Here is a 24,306-nt window from a genome sequence, read left to right as displayed (position 1 = left end):
GGTCGCTCTGTCGCTGTTACACGTGCCAAGTCTGGCACCCCTGCGATACGCTGCCCTGTGATGGATGCGGGACTGCAGTGTCGTGGGCTGAAGGAACCCACCCACTGCAGGTAGAAAGGCTTTGAAATCACATCTCTGCCAGAGAGCCGGTGGTGTTGCCCACGTGCTACTACTTTTCCCCTGCTCCCCGCCCCAAGCCGGTCTCCGAAGCCCCCTGCGTCAGCACGGTACCTCTCGTGCGGTACGAGACCACCGCCACGGTGAGGTGCACCTCGCCTGGGTACATCTCCGGGGAGGAGCTGATGGAGTAGTAGCGGGGCTGGAGCAGGGGGAGCTGCGTGAGCAGCAGCGTGGAGGGCATCTGCACCGAGGGGAACTCCTCCAGCACCTCCACGATGGTGGGGTTCTTGGACCACTTCCACTCCTCGTACTCCTGCAAGCCCTGCAGCGGGGGAAAGAGGGAGGAGAGAGCTGCAGCATCAGCCTCTTCCGAGCCAGGTGCCTCTACCAATATCCTGCGGGTTCTGTGGCAAAGCTGGGGAGGATGGCAGTGGAGGAAGGCAGGAGGAACCCTGCTGTAACCAGTACAGACCCAGCCAAACCACAACATGTGCAGCATGGGATGAAAATGTCCTGGTTGTCCCCAGGGTCCTGAGGAACTTGGGTCTCAGTCACAGCGTTCAGTGATAAAACATCTGGCTTCAGCACCTGCTTCTGCTACAATCCCCTGCCTGGCTTCAGCCACTTTGTTTCAAACCCTTTGCTTTTGCTGGGGAGTTGAGGTTATACCCAGAATGTTATTTTATCTGGAGCCAAAGGACTGGGCTACTAAACAGAGTGAACGGTCTTGGGAGAAGGAGCCACGTGTAAGTGATGCTGAAGGGGAGGGTCTGCACCCTGGGGCATGCCACAAGTTATTTCTGGGCTCACAAGGAGCCACTTCAGGGAATCCTGCTCTCACCTCTGGGAAGCAGAGTCAATGCCAATGGCCTTCCTGGTCTGCTACGTGTAGAGGAGGAGGAAAAGAAACGCCCCTACAAGTCCCTGCTAATGGCATTTGAGGCTTTACCTTGCTGAGGACCTGCAGACGTTTCTTCTCCTTGTCACTGGTGGCCAACAAAGCAAACTGCTGCAGCAGCAGGGGGGTGGGAGGGGTGGTGATGTCCAGGTAGTACTTAAAGGCCTGGAAGATGGTGCACGGTGGGACTCGGTTCTCATCCGTCCAGTTACTGATGACACCTGCCAAGAGGGAATCCAGCACAACCAGGGGATCAGCTGAGCGTAAGGGCCAAAGGGGTCACATCCTTGCTTCCATCCCCACTGCTGGGCTCATATATGGAGGGTGATACTCCACCACCCTCAGCTTTGGTCACTGAGTTTAGGTGGTTTTCCACCTCCTCTCACACCATGCATCAGGGCATTGGACTCATCCCCAAAATAAAATACTGGAATGGACCATGAAGATCCCTTAACTCCTCCCCAGTCCCAGACATCACTCATTCCATGAGAACATAAACACCTTTGTCTGAAGAGCAAGGAAAACTCTCCCAAGGGCCCTGCTCAGCCTCCCAGTACAGGTGAGCCATGGCTCTGGGCAGCAGGAGGTGACAGGAGGTGCTCCCAGCCCAGGCAACTGCACCTCTGAGGTGGGAAACAATTTCTCCTGGAGGCCACTGACCTCCTCAGGAGCTACAGGGACCACTCGTAGGGTGGCCCTGCTTACCCAGAGCTGTGTTCCTCTCCTCCAGGAGCTCCACCTTCACCAGCTGGTTGGCCGGGGGAGCATCTTCAAGCCTGTCGATCAGGGCATTGACCAAACCTTCGTGGTTCCCTGGAAAGACGCCCAGGTGGTCCCCGGGCAGGTACTGCAGCTCCTGGTGCCCGTTGGTATGGAGGCGCAGGAAAATGGTCGAGCGACTGCAGGGAGACAAAGCAGGACGTGTTTTGGAGGCATCCTTCAGGGAGCTGCAGAGCTCTGCTCTCAAGAGATGCTGGTGGCAAATCCAGACCCTGGTGTCCCACTGAGCTTGTCCCCAAAGTCACAGCAGGGAGCTGGAAAGGACATGGCAGTGTCCACCTACCCCTGCTGCTTACTCACCCTCAGAGTTTTTTTTTTAAAAAGGAGAAAGAAGCTTCTTGCTTCCACAACTTCATCCTTCCTGGGAATTAGCCCAATAAGTACAGCAACCCTTCCTCCCATCCTCCTGGGCCGGAGGCTACACCACGGCCGAGGTCTCACGGGACATGAAGGCAGGAAAACCCTTTGCCAGGCTCACAAGGCTCTCAACATCAGCTGTGGTTTGCACCAACGTGGTGTGCACGGGCCATTCGGGGTCACAGGTACGTGCAGCACCACGTGCACAGGTGCTTGGGTGCCCCGTGTGCGTGCTTGGCTCTGCGCGCCCCAGGACGTCCACAACTCCTACCTGGACTTGGGGCTCTGCAGGTTCTGGCGTGTGATCAGCCGGGCTGCGTAGACGCGTTTTTTGTGGATGCTGTACAGCCCTGCGGAGGAGAAGCGCCCGTGAAACAATGCAGCAGAGCGTGGCCAAGGCAAGCCCGGTGGGTTGGGAGCCCCGGGGGGGGGGGGGGGGCACCAAGCACAGGACCCTTCCTCTGAGGACCGAGGAGGGCTCAGAAACCACCCGCAGGAGGTGCGGGGATGTGCCCTCATGCACCGGGGCCGAGGCAGTGCGGCAGACCGTCCGCTGCGGGAGCCGTGCCGAGGGGCCAGGTGTCGGGGGCTGGACCTGCCGTTGCACCGCAACGCTCGGCGGAGTAGCATTTGGACAGGGCAAGCTTGGAAAGCTCCCAGGTTTCCAGCTCTCCGCTTCAAAAAAAAAAAAAAGGGGGGGGGGTCAGGAGGAAGGGAGAGCAGCTCGGATCCCAACATCTCTGCTGCAGATACAGGCAGGGAACTGCCGGAGGGGCCTGAGACCCACACAAATTCCCCCTCGGGCATGTGATGGGGGGCAAAAGCAAGATTGAAATGCTGGGGATTTGATACAGAAGGATGGGCAATAAGCACGGAGGTCTGGCCCCTTTCCCTCCACTGTGTCTTCTCTCCTCCACCTGTCCCTCAGCCCTCCGGGGTGGCACCGTCTCCGCACCTTGTGTGAGCTCCGGTGCCTCGGCCACGTAGGTCAAGCGAAATTTGCTCCTCTTCCAGCTCCGGTCGTTGCTGATGAGGGAGTTGTTGGCCTTCTCGATGTTCACGTCGTCCCCCACGCAGAAGACATCGCACGCTGCCTGCAGCACGCACCGGGCTCTCAGGCAGCTCCCCAGAGCCCCAAAACCCCACCTTGTCCCCTGGGAAGCCCCAGTGGCCATGGGCTGGCCCAGGGACATGCCTTAGGGTGCTCTCCCCATCTAGGTTTGGGAACCTCCTTATTGAAAGCCAAGCTGTGACCGCTGGCTTTGCAGGCTCCAACCCCACGCCCTTCTTCCCCCCCGGAGCCCGAGGGTCGAGGATCATCACCTTGAAGACCTTCTTGGCCCAGGTCCTGAAGGACTCCTCCTGGCCGCAAAGCTCGTCCCCTTCTCCCATGCGGAGGATGCGCTCCCCGCCCAGCTCCTCCAGGAGGGTGTCCACCGCCCGGGCAAAGGCGCAGAAGTGGGGGTAAGCGCGCGAGCCCAGCCCGAAGACGGAGAACCTGCAGAGGGAGAGGCAAAACGGCTGCGGCTGCAGGGCTGGGAGGGCCATCGGGGTCCCCCCATGCTGCACCCCAATAGCATCCCCATCCCTCAGCAGGGAGGAGCAAAGGGGCTCCAAGCAGCACCGGCTCCAGCTCTGTCCATCCCAAAGACCTGCAAGAAATCCTTTGCCTCCCTCCCTGTCCTATTTACCTGACATTAGCCAGGGGCCCCGTGCTTTCGAAGTTGTCCCTGGAGTCAGGGCCGTCGCTCGAGGATTTCCGTGCATCCGAGTAGGAGGAGACGCTGTTGAAACGGACCTTGTAGCTCCTGCAAACAGCACCAGCATCAGGTATTGCAGCGGGGACCCAGTGGGCTGCGTGCTCAGAGGGGACCAGGTGTCAGGCTCACGCTCAGGGCTCAACATTTCATGGGCAGATAGCGCGATCAGGAGGAGCAGGAGCAGAGAAATGCTGCGTCCCCCCAGCTGGTCCTGGTTTGCTGCGTGGGGTCCTGCGGTCACCTCCCTGTGGGCTGACCCACCTGTTGGTCCCCACGTTGTCACCAGCCATGCGGAGCTGACAGGGGCTTGGGCTTTACCTGTCCTTCCCTGGCTGTGCGCAAGGTCGGGCACGTGTCTGAGCAGATATTGTGAAGGTTTTTTTTTTTATCCAATTTGTAGGAAGTGAAAAAAGGGAGTGAGAGAAGAGGGGACGAGGAGGGGGGAAGGGGAGAGGAGAAAAAAAAAATCTGACAACAGCAGAAGTATTTCTGAATTGAACCATCTTCAGAAATTGCTCTACACAAGGGTTTCTAAATATACTGCCCGAGCAGCGAAGCAGTAGTGTGTGGATGAGTCACAGCAGCCCTCCGGCACCCGACACCACGCGGAGGAGACAGCCCCTGAAGGAAACAACGCCAGGGTCCCAGAGCCCTGTGCTCCAGCCCTGCCCCACAGCCTCCTCCTGCCTGCCCAGACCTCTCCTGCCCTGCTCCCTGGGTCTCCTCTCTGCCACCCTGCCTCCCTCTGGCTGGATGGAGCCAATTCTTTCTCCCCAGGCCGTGCCCTCCCCTGGGGTTGCGTGGGGAAGGCAGGACGGCACGGCCCTCAGGGTCAGACGGGCACGAAGCCCAAATTCCCCACTTGGGTGCTGGGACCGAGCTGCTCTGTCCAGCCCCTTCCTACAGACACCAGGCTGCCGCTGCCCCTTGTCCCCAGACGGTCTCCTCCAGGCTCCCTTTTCTCATTGCAAAAGTTTTTATTTTTTTTTTTCGTGCTCATTGTCAGCATCTCTTGCTGCCATCCAGAGCCACGACCTCTTGGCCTGTCCCGGGGGGGGGGGCACTGGGACTAATTTATTCCCTCCTCCTCTGCAGTCACCTTCTTCCATATGTGAAATCTGCTACCGCGCTGCATTTCTCTCTTCTCCGGAGAAAATAGCTCTCACCCTTTAATCTGTCCTCATAGGTCACCGCTTGCAGTGCTCCCACTACTTCTGCTGTCAGGTAACCGAGCCACGGGCTGCTCAGGCTCTCAGAAACTCCTGCCAGTCCCTTAAATTACGTTTAGAGGTGGCTGGGACGGCTGAGACCAAGCCCAGGAGCTTTTGTCCTCCTCAAATCCACCTGGCTTGCTGCGGGTGGCACCTCCACACCCAACCCAGTGTTGCACCAACCCAGCCCCAAGGAGTGAAAAACCATGGGCGAAACGTATCCAGACACCTCCAGGGCATCCTGTTTTGTCAGCTCTCCCCACTAAGGGGTGAGGCTATCAGAAAAATAGTGGGGTTTTGGCTCCTGAGCCCTGTGGGGTCGCTCAGCAAGGACACTCCAGGGCTGCAGCATCGTTCGCAGAGGAGAAACACAAACAGGTGGGCAAGGGAAGAAGCATCACTGCGCCCTACAGTGCTCAGCACTGCTCTCCAGCCCCACCAGCACTGCTCTGCGGTGCTCAAGCAGAAAGTCAGGGCTTTGGTGCCCATTTAAATCCCACTCTATCACCGACTGGCGCTAATTCTGCCTTAATTAAGAAGCAACGTTCTGCCAGTCGTGAGCATCGCTGTGATAACTCAGGAGAGGCTCCACCGCAGAGCAGTGTTCTGGTTAAGCAAAATATATTGTGGCTTAGTGGCTGAAGTAAGGGGAGGCTGCAGAAGATTAACACCTTGCCAGCCGCCCTCACTTCCCAGCCTCTGGGACAGGCACTGCGATGCTCGAGGCTCATCTTCCAGCAGGGAAGGATTTTCTAAAACGCCAATTTTCTAAAAACCCTAAGGATTTTCTAAAAACCCCAAGCCTGAGTCCACGGGTACGCCTGACTCGGTGCGCTTGTCCTCCCTGGGACCGTCACCTGCTCCATCCCCTGTTCTCCAGGCAGGTCCCATCCCTTGGACCTTTGCAGACTTGGAGCTGGGATTTCTCACCACCTCCCATGAGGAGGCAGACAGAGAAGCAGGCTGTCCTGGCTGCGGGGCTGCCAGCCTGCAGGGGTTGGGAGTGGGAAGGGAAGGGTTTTGGGGTGCTCTTACTTCCTTTCCTCCAGGTTGGAGTTGGGGTTCTTCATCTCCATAAGCGCACAACCAAATTTCTACAGAAAAGAAGAAGAAATTAACAACAAAAAAAAGGCCATCAGCTTTGCCAGTCCTTCTGCAGGAGGGGAAGCAGTGACCCGGGCTGGGGTTCTGCCTGCGGTCTGCCTGTGGTGCTGCTGCACGGGGCAGCTTTAGCACGGCATCAGTTGTGTGCCTCCCTAGGGATTGCATAGATATCCCCGCTCCAGATCAGGCTGGAGGCAGAGAATACCAGCTATCACACAGCACCCAGACCTTTTTGGGGGCATCTGAGATCAGGACGATGATTCTCCACCCATCCCCAGCCCCCTCTCCTCTGCCCGTGCCCCTGCTGCAGCCCCCAGCCCCTGTGCTCCATCCTACCTCCCCGTTCTCAGGTGGGTCTCCATTGCCAAAGGTGCTGGTGACCACCAGGACCATGGTTTCGTGCTCCAGGTGCACGATGTCGTACTCGTCCATGGACATCACCTGGGAGCAAAAGAGGTGTTAGCAAGCAGGAGGCCCTGGGTGGGGAGATCCACCTCCAGGGATTTCCTCGGGCCACCCGGATACACACATAATAGTCTTTCAGGGGCCGGGGGCTAGCAAATACCTTGGCATCGAAAGCGTGCTTGAAGATTTCGCACAGGGTTTTAGCGTAGACCTGTGACTTCCCTGTTTCCGTGGCATACAGGATGGTGGCTTTGACCCTCTTGGCCATGGCCTGTCCCATCAGCTTGGCTGAGAACTTCACAGCTCTACGGAGCAAGAATAAATCCCGGTAAGAGAGCCTGCTGCCTTGTCGGCACCTCTAGCCCAGGCTATTCGCACCATTTTATTTAGTATTAAATGAACAGCCTGCCCTAAAAACTGCAGAAACACTTTTGTTGCTGTTAGGTGCCAAACAGAGGCTATGGGAGAGCCTTGAAGGCTGGACGGGGGGCTCAAACAGAGCTGGAGTGTCAGGAGGGGGAAGCAAAATGAGCTGGGGGGGCTCTTTCTGCAAGGACAGGGAGCAGCAGAAGAATCAGGGGCAGCAGTGAATGAAGCAGCGAGCAGATAACCTCAGAAGGAAAAGCTGGGGAGCAGCCAGTGCCCAAGGTATGGGAGGAGCAGTGGCTTCTCTGTCTCTTTGTGGCTTTAAACTGCCTTTCTGCAGGAGGTGTCCGGCCAAGCAGGAGCCTCCAGACCCCACACGTCACACACGAAGCCCCGAGAGGCTGAGTTTGGATGGCAGGGATAGTTATCCCCATATCTTGCAGAATATCTGTTTTTTTTTTTGTTTGTTTGTTTGTTTGTTTGTTTTTCTAAACAGACCACCAAGCTGGTCTGTGGGAACACCAGAAAGGCAGATTTGGATTTGGCTGGGTGTGCTGTAACGGGGAAGGGGCTGTGGCTGGGGGGCTGCTCCCCTCCATGCTGCTGTTCCCTCACTCCTCGGTGTAGTTCTGCATATTGGAGCCACTTTGCTTTCCCACCACGGCAGCGTCCCCAGGGCTTACCCCAGCCTCAGGGGCAGGGCAGGGAGGGACTGTGGACTGGAGTGCTGCAATGTGGCCAGAACCAGCCTTCCCTGTCTGAACAGGCATCGAAATCTCGCTGCAGCCAGTGCCAAGTGCCACGCTCAGGGCTGCTGGGCTCGGGCCACCACTTGTTCAGCCGATTAGCTCAGATCCAGGATTAATGGTGAATTGCAAAAACATGTCTTTCCCCCCACATCGGGAACAATAGAGATTTTTTTTTAAATTACCTGCCATGCTCACATTTTTATAAAATCATTTATCAGCCGCACACACACAAATAAAGCTTTGCTTCTCCTAACTCAATGGCTCAATTAATCTTCCCGCGCTATCCTCCAGCCCCAGGCTGCAGCGCAGACCCAGGCACCGGTGTCAGCCTCGGGAGTATATTCATCAGCTGCTGATCATGGTTATGGATGCACCATGGAAAAAAAAAAAAAAAAAAAAAAAAAAAAAAAAAGCTTACAGAAGGTGACAGCTGAAGAGTGGGAACAAGCTGATAGCAGAGACACGGGAAACTGAAGCGTGGGGAGATGCTGCGAGCAGCACGAGGCCACCTGGCAGCCTGGCCGCAGATACCGGGGCAGACCCAGCCCTCTCCAGCTTTGGTCCAGGCTCTGCTTCCTCAGAGCCCGCTGTTACAACCCAAACCCCCCGCTCCAACCCGACCTCCCCTGCCGATGGCCCCCGGGGGTGGCATTTGGGCCAGGATCAGCCAAAGCATCCAAACAACCCCTCATTTCTGCATCCCTGCTGACTCGCTGCTTTGGCAGGGCAGGGGGGCTTGTGTGGCCCATTGCCAGGGGTCAACCAGCCGTGAAGAGCAAATCTCAGTTGGCCCTGATCCCTCTGCTACCTGCAGGATGGTTCCTCAGTCCTACCGCCCCCTCCTTGCCCTGAGACATCCAGAGGCTTAGACAGGCACTGGAGACAAGTGGCTAAAGAGTCAGTGAGAGAAACGGGGACGAGTTCCGTCTCACTCCTGCCTGCCTGGCCCTGAACTGGGAGGAGTGATCTCTGCCCCGGGATGCTGTGAAATCAGAGACAGGTAATACAGCCCCAAGACATGAAAAAGCCATTCCTGAGCACTGAGTTCTGCCTTACTGAGGAGCAAACCAGCCTGGGAGGAAAGACGGCATGCAACACCCAGTATTCACCCGGCCACACAAAGTTGAAGGCCTAACGGGATGTTCCAAGGGCTGCTGGTTTCTCCAGACATCCCTCTTGGCAGCTAAAGTCTTCAGCAGCCTGGGGCCCAGGCTCACGACCCATCAGTTTGCACACACCCAAACCCAGGACCAGCCCAACGCGCTGTAGGGCTTTTCGGATCCCGCTGGTACTTACTTGGCTAACTTCTTAAAGCCAATGGCCCTCTTCTTGGTGGGGGTCCCGTTGACCCCTTTCCAGACGTGGGTGTTCCAGGGGTCTGGCTAGGAGGGAGAGGAGAGCAGCAGCTGATGGGCAGCGCTCAGGGCTTGGAGAAATGCTGTAACCCCAGCTGAATCCCTCTGGTTGTGAACAGGAGGAATGGCTGGCGTCTTCCCAGCCCTTCATCTCTTGTACAGGTCCCTGGAGACCCATGGGTTTCTCGGGGCGTTTGGGCAGAAAATTGTGGTATAATAAAACCTTTGTGGCTTCCAGCAGCATCTGGTCAAACGCCCTCTCACCTCTGAGACGAGCATTAACAGGCCACGAGGAACAAGAAGGGAGAGGCGATGTGAGCACATCCTCCCCTCCCAGACCACAGGTTTCTCTTTCTAAGAGGCCCTCTGGGAAGGGGAGGCAGCTGAAGCAAGAAACAAGAGCACAGAAGCTAATTCGGTGCCCTCGCAGGCGGCTGGCTGTAATCAGGGCCAGGAATCATCGGGGTTCCTGCTGGATTGGTTATAGAAATGAACAGTCTGCTCCCGTTTTGTGATTGTTCCTTAAGGGCTCTTGACTAAAGGTCACACTGTGTGAAAACCACCGGCGCAGGGGCGGTTGGTTAATGAGGGTGTGTTTGCTCAGGGCCATTTTCCCCGTGGTCTGAAGTGTTAAATACTCCAGCACCAGCATCTCAGCCTGCTGGGCAGGAGCCCCCCCATCAAACTGTTGGATCCCTGGGCTGGCAAGAACCAGCCAGGCAAATCTGTAAGCTGGGGAGAGGAGGCACGTGGTGGCTAGCAGGGCATTTCCCCTTCTACAAAGCAAAGAGCAGAATTAGGCCCTTTCAAAGGGATGAGCTTTGCTTAGTCCTGCTTGACCCAAGGGTTGGGCCCCCATATTTCCAAGGAGGGGCAAAAAAGGCTTTGCCCTGGGAAAAAGTGGAATATTGAGGGGATCCTTATGCCGTGCTAGAGGAGACCATCAGTAGGTCTCATTCACGGACTTCCCTGCCTCGAGGGGCAGTTTGTTGGAGGGGCTGGGTGAAGGGATGGGCGCAGACGGTACCTGGTACTCGAAGGAGGGGGTGAGGCGGTAGTTGAGCATCTCCTGATGGAAGACTGGGGTGATGCTGCCCGACATTGGCGGGACGATCCACACCCAGTCGGCAGGGCAGCCCCCGCGGCACCGGTACTCATTCTCCATGTGCTTGATGAAGGACTCGGTGGCCGAGTGGTGATCCACGATGGTCACCTTGTCGCTCTGTCGGAGGGAGAAGGAAGCCAACAGCTGCAGGTTAACGCTCTCCAGGAGGCGAAAGCCAAACTGGTGGGGAGGACTTGGGCCAGGGAGCAGAGCTTGAGATGAAAATGCTCATCAAGTGCTCCATGCAATGGACATAAATGCTACCAGTGACTACTGGCCACAAGTCCAGAGCTGAAGGATGCTTGGAAGCAAACTTCCCAGTGATTGCCTCCTTCCAAGGGCTCCTTCCCACGGCCCTATCATGCCTGGGAGGCATGACAGAGGATGGGTGTTCCTCCTGTTACTTGGCATGGGCTGAGCAAGGACCAAGAGGGCACGGATGAGCTGGATCAGTCCCCTGGTCAGCCCCCTGGGGAGCTCGTGGCTTGCAGGACTGAAGGAGCAGCTCTGATCCCCCTCCAGGAAGGACTCCCACTTGCTGAAGATGTGTTTCCAAGGACTCCTTTTGCTACTCAGCCTTTAAATGCAAATGTGGGGAGAACCTGGGCCATTTTGTGCCTCACAGGTGGGACAGAAGGGCTGGATCCTGCCCCCCCAGGGCACTCCCGCTGGCCCAGGAGAGCTCAGACACTGGTAGTGCAGTCTTTCCAACATCCAGGGCAGAGACATCATTAAATCTCCCTGCAGGCTCCTGGAACAGCTCAGAAGGAGGAAGGCACAGCACAATTTCAGCTGAGTGCACCAGCAACTGCCGTCGTCCTTGTGCAGAAGTCCCCATCGCTGTCCCACCTGGTCCCTGTGACCCAGACCCTGCAGCTCACCTACCTGGAAGCTGTACAGCACGGCGATGTTGATCTCCACCAGGGCTTGGTCCTTCCACAGCGAGGAGGTTTTCCTCATATCCAGATTCATTTTCTTGGCCACTTGCTGTAACAAAACGAGGCAGCAGGTGAAGACATTTACTGGCCAAGAACCAAGAACTGAAGATCTCTGTTTGGGGAGAAGGACCCAAAGGAGGGGGCCCAAGCTGGCACAAGGCACATGCAGGGCAGGGCAGCTGACATTTTGCCTTCCTCTGTGAATATGGGGCCCTGCCTCTTCCTCTCCACCGTGGGAAGACAGCCAGGCTGGCCTCCTCCCCTGGGCACAGGAAGGTGACTCAGGGCTGCTGAGAAGGGCCGCTGAAAGGAGGCTGGTGGGCCCATGGGACAGCAGGAGATGGTGGCTATCCCGGCAGGAACAGACCCCATGCCAGACCCCTGCTGCTCCCACACTGTTCTTCCTCAGCCCGTTTCTTCTACCTGGAGTCCTTCCCCCCCTTGCTATTCCAGAAGTAACAGCAACACAAAGACACACGCTCTCACCCCTCTAGTTTCCAGGTGAGCTCTCAGACATCTGGGGCATGATGAATCCCCTCCAAAACACAGCGTGCTCCTTGGAATGGTGAAGGAACCACCCCCATGGAGCCCTCCACCTCCTGCACCCGCAGCTCTCCTCAGAGTACTGCTTTCCCAACACTTTGAGAAGTCTCAGGGGTGCTAAATAGGCACCACGCTGAATAAATAGGTACCAACTGGCCCCTTAGCACCCAAAAAACCCTTGCCAGCCCACCGCACCCTTGGCTGTGTGGCTCCAGGAGAACGTAGCTGCTATCTGTAAGGGAGACCTGGGCATCCCCATCGCTGTCCCCATGCCCTGCCCTGCTCCCCAGCACCTTCACTCACTGCCTGCCTCGAGGGGGGGGATTTACCTCCAGAATGTTGTAGCGAGAGTTGTCACAGTAGTCCCGGACCCCGATCTCTGTGCCCATGTACCAGCCGCTGAAAGGGCAGGCGGAGAACTCCAAGCCGCCGATCTCGAGGAGCATGTTGGACACGGCTGGCAAACCATACCACTTCAGGCCCAGCTCCTTAAACCATTCGAACCTGCCAGGGTACAGCAGGGTCAGGCAGCCAGCCAGCCCCCCCAGACCACCCACAGGCAGGGGAATGGGGCAGGTAACTTTGCTGCTGGCCACCGGGAGGAAGGATGCGTGAGCAGAACGTTTCCTGAAGGCAATATCTCATTTGGGATCTGCTTATGGGGAGAGGGTCCTACATCAGGAATGTTACAGAGAGAAGTCCTGGGAGACTTCAAGCAAAGGGAAACCAGCCCAGGGACAAGAACACAAGTTGATTTCCATCCCAGGGGAAATAAGATCTGGAAGTGGGAGGGTAAAACACCCAATATATGATAGGGAAGTCTAAGCAGAGATGGTTTAAGGTGAACCCAGAGGAGCTGAGCCCTGCCGATCCCCTCTGACTTACTTGGGATGCCGGATGGGCACTTCCAGCACGAGCTCGGGGGGGATTTCAAAGAGCTCGGGGTCATTGCCGTTGGCTTGGAGGAGCAGGGGCAGGATGTCAAAGCGCCCGTACGGTGCCTTCCACCCTTGCTGGATGCAGATCTACAGCCAAAACAACAGCGGGGTTAGAGGTCCCTGCAGGCCACCTGCCCCTTGGGTGCTGAGACGGGACTTGTGGTGCTGAGCGGTGTCTCCTAACAGCACCCCTGCTCAGCCCTTTGGTCCTGGAGCTCATCTCCATCCAAACGAGCTATGGATGTGGTGGGCTTGCATGTCATGGCCAACCCACGCACGGGAAGTTTTATTCCCAGGAAAACACCCAGGAGTGGGACAAATCCAGCAGGCAGGATGCACCCCACCTGAGCCAGCACCCCGGGGTGCTCAGAGCCACCCAGCCCCACGGCCGGTACCTCCGTCAGCTCCACATTGGCAGGGTCTCCAAGGATGGAGCCGTCGGGCTGCTTGTAGCCGGCATAGCGGATGAGCTGGGCGTTCCAGATGCGGAAGTCGTGCTTGCTGTCTGTCCGCTGCGGGAAGATGGTGATGGCAGATCTGCAAGGACGAGGCAGCACAGTGAGCACCCGTGCTGTAACAGCACAGGGCAGGGGTCTTCCAAGGGATGGGGAAGTGTTGCGGGGGAAACTTGCAGACCCTGCCTGCTGCCACCCTGAGCCCCTGACCAGCTGCTTGTGTCCTGGGCAAGCCCCTAACATTTATTGTCTTTTCTTCACTGGGAGAAATCATGTCCAGGTGCACTCTGGCTCTTTTTTGGAAAGAGCTGGGGAGTTTGTAGCAGCTCGGCTCCAGGCAGAAGCTGGCAACATAGGGTTTCAGAGAGAGAAAGGGAGGCATGTTTGCTCCACATTTGAAGCAGAATGCAGGAAGGGTGAAATAATCAGAATATCTACTCTTTGAGGTCCCACAGAGAGCAAGAACAGATGTACTCAGACCAGCAGGACACCTTCCCCAGACATCAGGTCCCTCTCGTGCTCCCCAGGACAGGGGCTGGCTACAGTGACCCCACCAAAGGAGACAATGCCAGCAGGGCCCAGAGCTGGGCCAAGACATCCACGGCACTTAGGGCAGAAACCCTGGGGACTCCCTGGTGGCTCACCTGAGGTTCCCTTTGTTGGTGGCGTATTTGATGTGGTTGCAGATGTAATTGAACATCCCATGGGCTGTGGTGCAGTCTCGGGCATCAAACACCTGGAACAGTGGAAGGGATGGTGGTGATGCTACAGGATTTGTGCTCCAGCTGCTAGGGCAGAGCCTGGCAACAGGAACACAGCGCAGGGAAAGCCCTAGAGGTCACCTTGATCTGTAAGGGACCTAGAGCTCCATAATTATGTGTTCCCTGCTTTTACAACATCTGGACATCTAATCCAGCTGCTCCTTCTGCTTTGGAGAGGGGATTGGTCTCCTGCCCAGAAAAAAACTTCCCCCAGCCCAGTGCTAACAACTGGCTGCTGTTTCTGGCTCCTCCACCAGCAGTTTTGATTTCTGTGGGAGAGGTGTGAGCCAGGTCTGAGGGACACTGAGAGGGTGTGGAAACAAGGAAAGAGGCTCAGCAGGAGGGTTGAAGCCAGCTTCTTGCAGAAATGTCTCCCCCAGGGCTCAGATGTGCCAAAAGAGCTGAAGGCTGAGCTGCGAGCGAAGGAGACCCAGCCTCCTGGCCCTGCACGGTGCCCATGCCCAGCACGAAGCAGCCCCAAGAACTGCCCAGCAGCACCCGTGCTCCGGGTTACAGAGGGACATGTCACCTCCACACTGCGGGATTCCACTAGAGATCACTAATTCAGATCCTACCCACAGGCTTAGTCAACAGGACACCAAATCAAATTATCTCCTGTCAAAGCATCTTTGTACCAAATCTGAGTGTGTCCTGCTGCTGTTCTGCAGGAAAGCTCTAGCTTTGGAAGCAGCGTGAGATACTGGAGCAGCATCTGGTTTGGGAAGATGTTTGCTAGGGCAGCAGCTTCCAGTTGGCCCCGTTTCAGACACAGACACCTCTGTACACCTTCCGCCACAGATGTTTTTCCACCTCCTGCTGCCTTCCAAAAGCTGTTGAGATGAGTGTGGCTGCCATGTGCGGTGTTCCCTCAGGTGTTTGAAAACCAAGATTTGCCTTTCCAAAACCCCAGCACATCCTTTGGCAGCTCCGGTGCTCACCTGCAGCTTGGACCACTGAATCCTGCCCACGCAGCGGGCTGCGTTCCGCCAGGCGTGCTTCGCTCCGTAGATCAGCTCCGTGTCCCGCAGCTGGTAGGTGTCGGTGGCTTCAATCTCCTTGGTCACCTCCTCCAGCCTTTCCATATGGGCCTTGGAGCCAGACCTGCATGGATGGGGAGTGGGGGAGATGGCATTCACCAACCCGGGTGGAAGGCAGGAAATCCTGAAGAAGCAGCCTGACTTTCTGTGACCTTCTCTGGCCGTTCTTACCTCTTTATGGAGGAGTAGTACTGGTCAATGAAGTCCTTAGCCAAGAGGAGCACCTCCTCTTTCGTTCTGGTATCTTCTGACTTGCGGATGTGCTGGCTTGGGGTCATTACCGAGCCCATGCAGATCTGCTCTGTGCACGCAGTGGCCTGGTGGGAAAGAATGAGACAAGCATGGCTTGGCTGTGAGAGCAAGGCTGGGGAAAGTCGGTATTTAGCTGCCCAGGAGTTGGTAACATCTTTGACAAACTGGGATATTTCCAGCCCTGTTCATTTTCACACCTCTCAGTACTGTTGTGTAAGAGAGTTCGAGTGTGTGCAGTCGCCTCCTGCCCCACCTGATGCAGATGATTGAGGCTCACTAGATTCTTGTTCCAGCTCAACATAAAGCCCTATGTCTTTCCTTGCTCTTCCCAGAGGGAGCTCCTTCTCACCCAGCTTGTCACACCAGAGGTTTGAAATTCAGACACTGTAGGAGATGAGAAGGCTGGCCTGAACTCATCCAGATCTGTATTTCCAAATTTCTAAATTTCTAAATTTCCAATTTTCTAAAACCATCTTGGAAACACCGTGACCGGCCAGTTATGCTCGGACAACTTTCAGACAGCCCTACCAACCCCACTCACCATCGCCGTCTTGAGGTGCAGAGTGTCGTGAAGCACGGCGCCCGTCTCCCAGTTCTTGATTTTGACGAACCGCGGGCATTTGGAAGGGCTCCCGTTCACCGTGTTCTTGGTCGGGGACTGTCGCCCCGACGGCGGCGGCTGGACAACAGTGGGGACCAAGCACAAGGTTAATATTTGTCAATGAAATATGCACAAGGTTTATATTTGTCAAAGAAATATAGGAAAAAGGCCACAACAAGCTGCAGCATCTTCCATTAGTGAGTGCCCATTCTTAAATCCTAATGAAAACACAGTGAGAAAAGGTGCACGATGCAAATATTTGGCAGCGTTTGGGATCCTGCAATGATGCAACTGACTCTCAGCACGGTTGAGAAGTCATCTCTGTTTACCAGACAGCCAAACCTGTAGGAGAGGAGTTAAAAAACAGACAGCCATGACTTAGGAGAACGCCGTGTTCAAGTTTCCCAGCGGAAGACTTATCTCCAAAATGTATTGGATGTATCTTTTTCAGGAGCATCACCTGCTCAGATTTTACACATGCCAAGCTCAGCCTCACCAGTATGAGCCCTCTGAGACAGAGCTAACAGCCGAGTGTTCCTCTGAGCAAGCCAAAGGTATGTCTCCTTTGATATCTACGCTGAAAGAACGTCGGAATAAGGACAGATACATTACACAAGTGGGAGGGCTACTGAATTATGCATACTCAGATCACTTCGGGCTCAGCTCTGAGTCTCCAGCCCACCTCAATATCCTGCGTCAGGCTGGGCTCATCCAGCACGTCTTGAATGATATGCCAGCATACGGGAGAGGCTCGGCCAGCTTGTGCCGAGCAGAGCTGGCTGCACCTTCTGTCTGCAAGCTCTTTCTATTTGCACATGTTTTCAGAAATGTTTTCAGATATCATCATATCCAATATGTGTGCTGCAACCCTCGTTCCTCCACGCGCTGGAAAGTTTCATGAGCAGTCCATATCTGATGGCGTGCCATGGGGCATGAGATCCACGGTGGCCCTGGTAAACAGAGACACTTCTGGAATTACATCTTGTGTTTGGGTGTGCTCCATCCGCTGCCACTACGAAGGTATTGCTGGAGGTTTTGGGGGAATCCTGATCCCAAACTGGAGCATCTTGTCAGAACCCCCTTGGATTTGATGCCGTTTAAAGGCTCGCATCTCTGCAGCGTGGGTCTGGACTTGGATGGAGTTAGAGTGTAACCTGCCTAAGGGAACCTTGTAGCTTGTGTCCCTTTGTAATCTGTCTGCAAGTTTTTGTTTGTTTGTTTGTTTTTGTTGTTGTTTTTTCCCTTCAGTTTCACACTCCTTTGTGGTGGTCCTGCTTTGGATCCTTGTCACAGTCGCAGCTCGTGGAGCAGCAGCAGCAGCGTAAATCCAGCATTACAGCCTTCCTCCCTGAAGGACCAGGTGGAGAACAGCCAGCACAAGAGCCTCTTGTTTCAGAACAAGCTGCTTTGCTGATGGGCAAACCCAGGAGGGAAAGTCACAGGGGCCAGAAGGATGACAAAAAGAGAGGAAATATAAACACCACCACCAAACTTGCTCTTCCTCAACAAGAAGCTGATCCTGAACCACCAGGGCAAAAGATTTCCATCCTCCCTCCCCAGGGGACGGATGCACCCAAATCCCTTGCCAGTGTGATGCCTGGGCTGACACCGACTCCTCTGCAGGACCTTCTTTGGTCCTCACAGTTTCCAAAAGCTTACCTCCTCACCTTGCCTCCACCAGACAGAAGCCAGAAGTACCAGCTAAGGCAGCAAGTGCTGGCTGCATCCAGAAAGAGCGTGTTATGGACCCAGATGTAGGAACAACCCCATCAGTGGGGCAAGCACGCACATGGTTGTGTTGGGTCTGTCTGGGATGGAGTCACCTTTCCCTGCAGCAGCCCACACAGTGCTGTGCTCTGCACTCATAGCTGGAACAGCACTGGTACCACTCCAGTGTTGTGTCTATTGCTGCATAGTGCTGGCACAACATCAGAACTCCTTCCAGGCCCCCAAGAGCCAGCAGGCTGGGGGTGGGCAATTGATGGGGAGGGGACATCACCAGGGCAGCTGACCTAAACCAACCAAAGGGATATTCCATAACACCTGATGTCACACTCAGCAATAAAAGGGGGGCTCTCATGGGGGAGGGTCTCTCCTGAACAACCGGTACGCGTTTTGAGGCCCTGCTTCCCGGGACGTGGCCGAACATCGCTCGTTGATGGGAAGTAGAGAATAACTTTTTTTTCTTTCTCTCTGTGCTTCCGCGCGGCCTTGTTGTTTCTTTTGTTTCTCTTTCTCCCCATTCCCCTTTCCTTAATTAAATCATTCTCATCTCAAACCTCGAGCTCTTTGTGTTGTTTTTTCTCCCCCTTCCTCTTTGAGGAGGGGAGGAGTGAGAGAGCGGTTGTGGTGGAGCTCGGCTGCCCACTCGAGTAAAACCATCACAATGGTGCAAGCTGGTGGAGGGTGGATACTTAACAGATGCTCTACCTTCAAGACCCCTGAAAGCTGCTCCCTTTCCTTTTTGGCTTTTCCCTGCAGGAACTGATGGAGTTTGCATCCTTGCTGAAACAAGGCCACGGTGCTGGGGCAGGATGAAGCCCCAGGTGCCAGGGGCAGCCGAGGTGACACCACCTACGAGAAGCAGAAGCACCAAAACCCCACTGCAGCTGCACAGAGAGCAACACCCAGAAAAGACTGGGAAGGAGCCGCGTGTGCGTGTGTATGCCTTCCTTGCACGGCATTGCTGGAGCCAAATATTACCCCCGCTTCTCTCAGGGAGGCTGTGAGAGCTGCTTTCATGTTTTAATTAGGCAGCTGTGATATTAGTGACTCAAGAGTGGGACAAATGGAGGAGAGACTAACGGAGCAGTCGGGGCGTGCGCGTAAGATGCAGGCATCTACAAGGCACTTAGCGGCGGTGTGCAGCTTGAGAGATGTCTGCAGCTCTTACAGAGGGAGGGGAGAAAGGCACCCAGCCCGGCCTGGGGGCAAGGTGCCTGGGCTGCAGGTCCTCAGCCCTCCTCCTGCACCCCCGGGTGGCAAACACCATCCTGCCGAGATGCATCGGCCATGGGGGACCCGCTTTGGAGCACTTTGCTGGGTCACGGGTCTATTAGCTTGCTGACATTTCCTTCCAGACTGCCTTAACTCCAAACTGTGCTTTTTTGTTTTGTTTTGTTTCTATAAAGCTGTAAATCATCCTTACAGGCATGGAACCGCTGTGAGTCCCTTGCCCCGTCGCAGATGCACGCGCCCGCCCGCGCCGCCAACAAATCAATCCGTGCAGACTGAAATACGGCCGCAGGACGCGGGCTGGTGAAGTCACAGCATCTCCCCATCGCCCGGGTCTAGGGCTCCTGGGAAAGCAGCAGAGCACACCGTGTGATTTTGGAAAAAAAAAAAAAAAAAAAAAAAAGAAAAAAAAAAAAGGCAAAGAAAAACAGAACCAGACCCAGTGGAGCGATCGATGCCCAACCGGTCTTTCAGCACCTTATTACAAGCCTCGGTGAGCGCTCCCCACCTGGCCAAGTGACTCCACCAAATCCTGCTTTAGAGAACAACGTGTATAAAGAGCTGGTGTTTGGCTTGGCTCGCCGCCGTGCTAACAGTATTTATTGCGGCTTGCGAGGAGTTCAGCGAAATGCCCGCTGCCCTTTCTTTCCTCCCGGCCGCAGGCATCCCCGGGGAATGGCTGCGGGGAGCCAGGGAACCAGCCCTGCCTCCAGGGCTGGTGTGGGGATAAGAGGGATCAAAAGAAAGCCTGCACATCTAGCAGCGGGGGGGCGGGGGGAAATAAAGAGTTTAATAACAGCTTAAGACCAGGGATTTTGGCAGCCCTAACACGGAGAGAAGTTAAGCTCTGAACACAGAAGGTTATAAAGTGCTTATAGTAACAGACACGTACATGCATGGAGCTTAGCGAGGAGGCAGAAAGTCTGCATCTACCCAGGAAGGGACCAGAGCAGTGACATGTCCCTGCTGGGGTGGATCCTGAGAGCTGCTGCAGTGCTCTAACCACGGAGCAGGAGGTGGGGCTGCCCGCGATGGCTCGCTGTCAGCTGCACCCATTTACATGTGCCAACGTGAGTCGGTGACAGGTAAGGCTGTCTGTGCTGCTGGCAGGGCTGGCTGTGCAGAGAGGATGGAGATTGTCCCTGGCCACATCCGAGCACCCAGCAGGGTGGGTTACAGCCATGCAGCAAGCCTGGCATGGTCAGAATCACCTTGGCCATGTCACCTTATGTGACCTCGCATCCTGCTCCTGGCTTTGCATCTTTACGATGCCTCTGAGATGGGAAAACTGGAAGAGCAGTGGCCCGAGAGGTGCTGCTGGGGATCGAGGCCAGGCTCAGCACCCGAGTGCCAGATGAACCTGATGCTGCAGTGGTCTGCACGTGGCAGGCAGCGAGGAGCACTGCGTGGGGTGGCAGCTCGTTGGGGCTGGGAAGAGGTGTCAGCCAGAGGCATCTGCTGAGGATGCTCCCGAGCCAAGGAAATACTGATTTTCTCGGAAATCTTCATGTGACCATGAAATTACTTTTCTCCCCTCCCCTGAAGAGTACAAAGCAATCCTGACAAGTCAGGTGGGGATAGGACAGGCAAGGAGAACACATGGTCCCTGGATCGGTCCCCCGTGTCCTGACCCACTGCTGGTTAATCCCATCGGGGTGATGCACTTGGCTGCCCAGGCTGGGCCGTGGTCACGGGTATCGTGTTTTCCCCAGGGGCTTCCAGCCTTGTTTCTCTGGCTTGGCTACAAACAGGGAGTTAATCCATTTTTGGCAAGGAAGCCTGAGAATTTATGTCTGTGGAGTGTGAGAAGATGAAAAGGCGCAGTACAACATGTTATCTGAAGTGCTATGTTGAATTACCATCATATAAATCAAAACGACCTTAAAGAGGCGGCTCAGCTTTTTGCCACCAAACGGGCCGATGGTCCCAAGGGAGGTTTTGGAGACGTGGTCCCTGGCTATGCTCCCATTCCACCTTGGCTCCTTGGACGAGGAGCATCCTTCTCCAGCAATGCATGCCCTGCCTGAGCCCTGGGGAATTTAGCTTCTGGACCACATGGGCTCCATGCACCATTGACTCCAAGTCTTGGGACCATGGGTCCTCAGGACAACCCAGGCAGTCCTTGCAGCCTCTCTGCAGTGTGAGAGCCCCCCAGGAGGGTTCCGCACCCCGCGACCCATCCCCACCCAAAGCAGCACAAGTGACAGGCACTTACCTGCTCCGCTTCAGAGTAGGGGTTGTTGAGGACCATGGGCACGTTGCTCTTCCCCCAGAGGTCACCCAAGACACGGTCGTTCTCCATCTGAGCCGGCAAGGCTTTCTGCAGCTTGTTTTCCCCTTCCCTGAAACTGGAGGGTTAAGAAGCACAGGGGTGAGCGGGCTGGGCACTGGCAGTGGTGCCGGCGGCCGTCGCTCCGTGTTCTGCTGGGGCCACTTCCCACAGGAGCGAAAACTTGGGCGTCCCACCAGGGGAGGGGAGGGAACACTCTGCCTTGGCCAAGGCGATGAATCACTCCTGCGAGGGCAACCCAAGCACCACGGGCATTTTGTCACACAGGTGAGCGTGGTGCTGGCACAGCAACAGGAGCCCCACGCCTTGCGTTTGGCCAGGGGATGTCGGCGTGCCTGGCTCCCAGCCTAGCACCCCAAGGTGAAACCACGCTAGCCCTGGTGCTTGCTCTACAGGGGTGATGTGCCAGGAACCCTGCCCCCCAAAATCAAGCTGGCTCCATCCAGAGCCCTGCGAAAGCAAGCAGAGAGGGGGGTGAAGGAGAGCTGTGCACATTTCTAGCTGCAAAGGCTCACGGCAAAACGGGCTGGGTTTGCAGAGAGCAGGTCGTTGTTGATGAGTGGAGGAGAGGAAAAAAAAAAAACATAAGGAAAAGTAGGCGCTCCCAGGAGGCAGAGGCAGCGCTCTCTCCTCTTCCTGACCTTTACAGATGCTGTAAATGCCGCTGTGTGCAAGCGGTTTTACCCGGGCGAATCTGTTCAAGCAAACAGACGGCTCGCCTACACGGAGTACATCTGTAAGGCTGGGGGACGAGGGTGTCCCTGGTGCTGGCTGCCCCTGCCTGCACAACGAGACGGATGTAACGCACGGTGCACGGCGTCTGCCGCACACGTTGTGTCTGGGGAATGTCCACGGGATGTTAGCGAGGCTGCTAAATGCCATCCAAACAGGTGATGGAAAACCACTGCCACAAAAACCTGCACGAAGGAGAAAAACAAATGGGGTTTGGAGAATTGACACCCAGCACAGGCAGGCTGCAGCATCCAGGCTGAAGCAAAGGCACCGAAAGCCCTGGTAAGGCTCCAGACCCGGTCCGGCACGGCAGCACCGCTGCTTTGCCCTTGCTCAACAGCCCGTCATTGAGCTAATGTGCTCTGGCAATGGCGTTGCTCCGGCTGTCAGTTCTTAAAACTCTTCCAGATGCCCACTGGAGTTACTAACGAGCCTTCTCATTAACAACGGCATGCTCTGGGCACTGACCAAAGCAGGACGCTCATGCTCGGGACATAATTCACAGCAGCATGGTGTTCCTGACACCATCTCGAGGAGACACGTACCAACAAATCCAGCTTCAGGACCTCCCTCACCCTCAGCTTCTGTCTTTAGGTGAAGCTTAAGCAAAATACTTCATTTAAGGGCTCTCTCTCTATGCTCTAACTTTTTATCATTTTTTTCTGCATTCACAGAGCAATGCTCAGCTGCCACAGCATTACACCGGGTCCTGGACATCTTCCCAGCATTGGCTGCCTTAGGGTGGCCAACAAGGTGCAAGATAAGGGGTACAAGTGCCACAGGGCAGCTTGTACCCAGAGCTGTACCCCTTGCTGCTTGGAGAAGAAAGCGGTTCTGCCCCATGGCTGGTATGTGGAAGGCTGCCCATCAGATAAGGCACAGGGAACCACACACCATGCAGCCACAGCAGGTGCCGGGTCCTTACTGCACGGCAGAGCACCTGGCGGCCACACTGGGGTGCGAGGTGTGGGGACATACACCCCATCAGCCCCATGCTTGCTTGCTGAGGGAGAAGAGGAAGAGCTTTGCTAGCTGTCCTCCAACCCCCATGTAGGCTGCTCTAGCTGCTGGGCTTTGATGCCATCCATGGGGTGTGTGTGCACCACGGATTTGGGCATTGCATCAGGACCTTGGGTCACTTCTTTCCCCTGCTGGCTGCCAACCGAAACCAGGTCCTCAGGAGACAAAGCTTCTGAGACCCCTGCTCACGTCCCTGCCCTGCCAGTCTCTGCCCTGGGGAGCCACAGCAGCCCCAGGAGATACAGCCCTGCTTTGCTGTGCATGGCCATGGCACCAGCTTTGCTTTGGCTGTTCTTGATATTGCTGGGGACCCGCACAAACCACGCACCCTGCCCTCTGCCAGCCCACCAGGGGCTCCAGACACATCCAGCCTACCTCCACCTAGAGGATTCCCAGCAGTAAGGCAGCAACATGAAAATGCAGAAAATCTGGCTCTTCCCCCCAAGACAAACCCAGCTACTGAACCTCCTGGAGAATACTCATTCCCACAGCTGCATGTTCCTGCCCTCTTGCTCTAAACCCCAGGGAGCATGGAGCTGGCCAACACAGAGCCTCCGAGCACAAGAAATGCTGGGCAGGCACAACCCAATCTCTTGCAGCTGAGGAGCCTCGACGTCCTGCTCCAGAACTGGTCCAAAACCCAAGACACAAGCACTAAATCCGTGAGGAATCCCTTGGAGCCTGGGCTGAGCAGAGGGAACCAGCCCCATGAGGGGCCACAGTGCCCCTCCGGCAGCAAGGATTTTGCCTCTGTGCAGAGAGGCTCGGGCAGGCAGACCCCAGCGTGCCAGATATCCAGCAGACACCTCCAAAATGGCACCGAGCACACACCTGCAGGCGCCTGGCATGACCCGCTGCTTGCAGAAAGGTGTCTGCAAGCCCGTCTCAATGGGTGCCTGCTGGCACGAGGGAACCTCGGGGAGGAATCCATCAATCGGCAGCGGCCGCCGGAGGACGCGGCTGGGAGGCTGCAGGCGTAATCTCATTGTCTGCACACCAGCGAAGCCGTGAATGCTGGTACCTGTGCCAACGGCACGGAAAAAGACCAGATGCTCGAATTAAGTCATCGCCGTCGTCGGCAGCTTCATGCATTAGAAGTAGGAAAGTAGGACGGGTTTGCTGGAGCCGGCCCCGAAAGCAAGAGGCACGGTCCCTGGGAATGGTGAGGTCCAGGTGGGTACCGGGGGTGGATGCTCAGGACCTGGCACGTCTGCAAGTGGGGCAGCACGAGGTTGCACGGCGCTGTTTAGGCTGGACAGCAACATTGTGCACAAGGCAGCGAGGTGCTGCCCCCGGACAAAAAAAAAAGCAAAAGCGCAGCTGCAGCAAAGCCACCAGCCAAAGCTGGGGGTGCATTGCCTGCCTCTGCCCCATGCAAGGAAGGCTCTGTCCCTCGCAGCACGGCTGCTGTGTGCCCCGGCTGAGCTAGAGCTGACCTCCTTCGGATGCACACAACTATCCGGCTCTTTCAGAGACAGAGGAGCCTTGGCCCCTCCTAGCCCAGATGGGGGAGAGAAAAAATAAAAATAAAATCAATTGCTTCATTCAACATATATTTCCTGCCCATTTCTTGC

General features: G+C 56.0%; 1 protein-coding gene across 10 annotated transcripts in view; it reads right to left on the bottom strand.

The window, feature by feature from the left end:
- The window catches only part of NOS1 (nitric oxide synthase 1), a 63,977-nt gene that overhangs the window by 6,910 nt on the left and 32,761 nt on the right, over positions 1–24,306 (bottom strand). For 9 of the 10 annotated variants that reach the window (XM_035340444.1, XM_035340446.1, XM_035340445.1 and 6 more), the window contains 21 exons: positions 20,906–21,038; positions 15,676–15,813; positions 15,054–15,199; positions 14,784–14,946; positions 13,729–13,820; positions 13,025–13,166; positions 12,577–12,716; positions 12,021–12,195; positions 11,096–11,197; positions 10,133–10,327; positions 9,047–9,132; positions 6,796–6,940; positions 6,567–6,671; positions 6,162–6,220; positions 3,847–3,963; positions 3,479–3,653; positions 3,111–3,249; positions 2,427–2,505; positions 1,724–1,917; positions 1,070–1,239; positions 232–442 (listed from right to left, as the gene is read on the bottom strand). In XM_035340444.1, the coding sequence (XP_035196335.1) occupies positions 232–442; positions 1,070–1,239; positions 1,724–1,917; positions 2,427–2,505; positions 3,111–3,249; positions 3,479–3,653; positions 3,847–3,963; positions 6,162–6,220; positions 6,567–6,671; positions 6,796–6,940; positions 9,047–9,132; positions 10,133–10,327; positions 11,096–11,197; positions 12,021–12,195; positions 12,577–12,716; positions 13,025–13,166; positions 13,729–13,820; positions 14,784–14,946; positions 15,054–15,199; positions 15,676–15,813; positions 20,906–21,038 (2,906 nt within the window). The remainder of the gene's footprint in view (positions 1–231; positions 443–1,069; positions 1,240–1,723; positions 1,918–2,426; positions 2,506–3,110; positions 3,250–3,478; positions 3,654–3,846; positions 3,964–6,161; positions 6,221–6,566; positions 6,672–6,795; positions 6,941–9,046; positions 9,133–10,132; positions 10,328–11,095; positions 11,198–12,020; positions 12,196–12,576; positions 12,717–13,024; positions 13,167–13,728; positions 13,821–14,783; positions 14,947–15,053; positions 15,200–15,675; positions 15,814–20,905; positions 21,039–24,306) is intronic. The other variant, XM_035340450.1, reaches the window with a different exon arrangement.

The sequence above is a fragment of the Oxyura jamaicensis genome, chromosome 15 (genome assembly GCF_011077185.1).
Source record: "Oxyura jamaicensis isolate SHBP4307 breed ruddy duck chromosome 15, BPBGC_Ojam_1.0, whole genome shotgun sequence".
Lineage (NCBI taxonomy): Eukaryota > Metazoa > Chordata > Aves > Anseriformes > Anatidae > Oxyura > Oxyura jamaicensis.
This window is presented reverse-complemented; position numbering and strand designations above follow the sequence as displayed.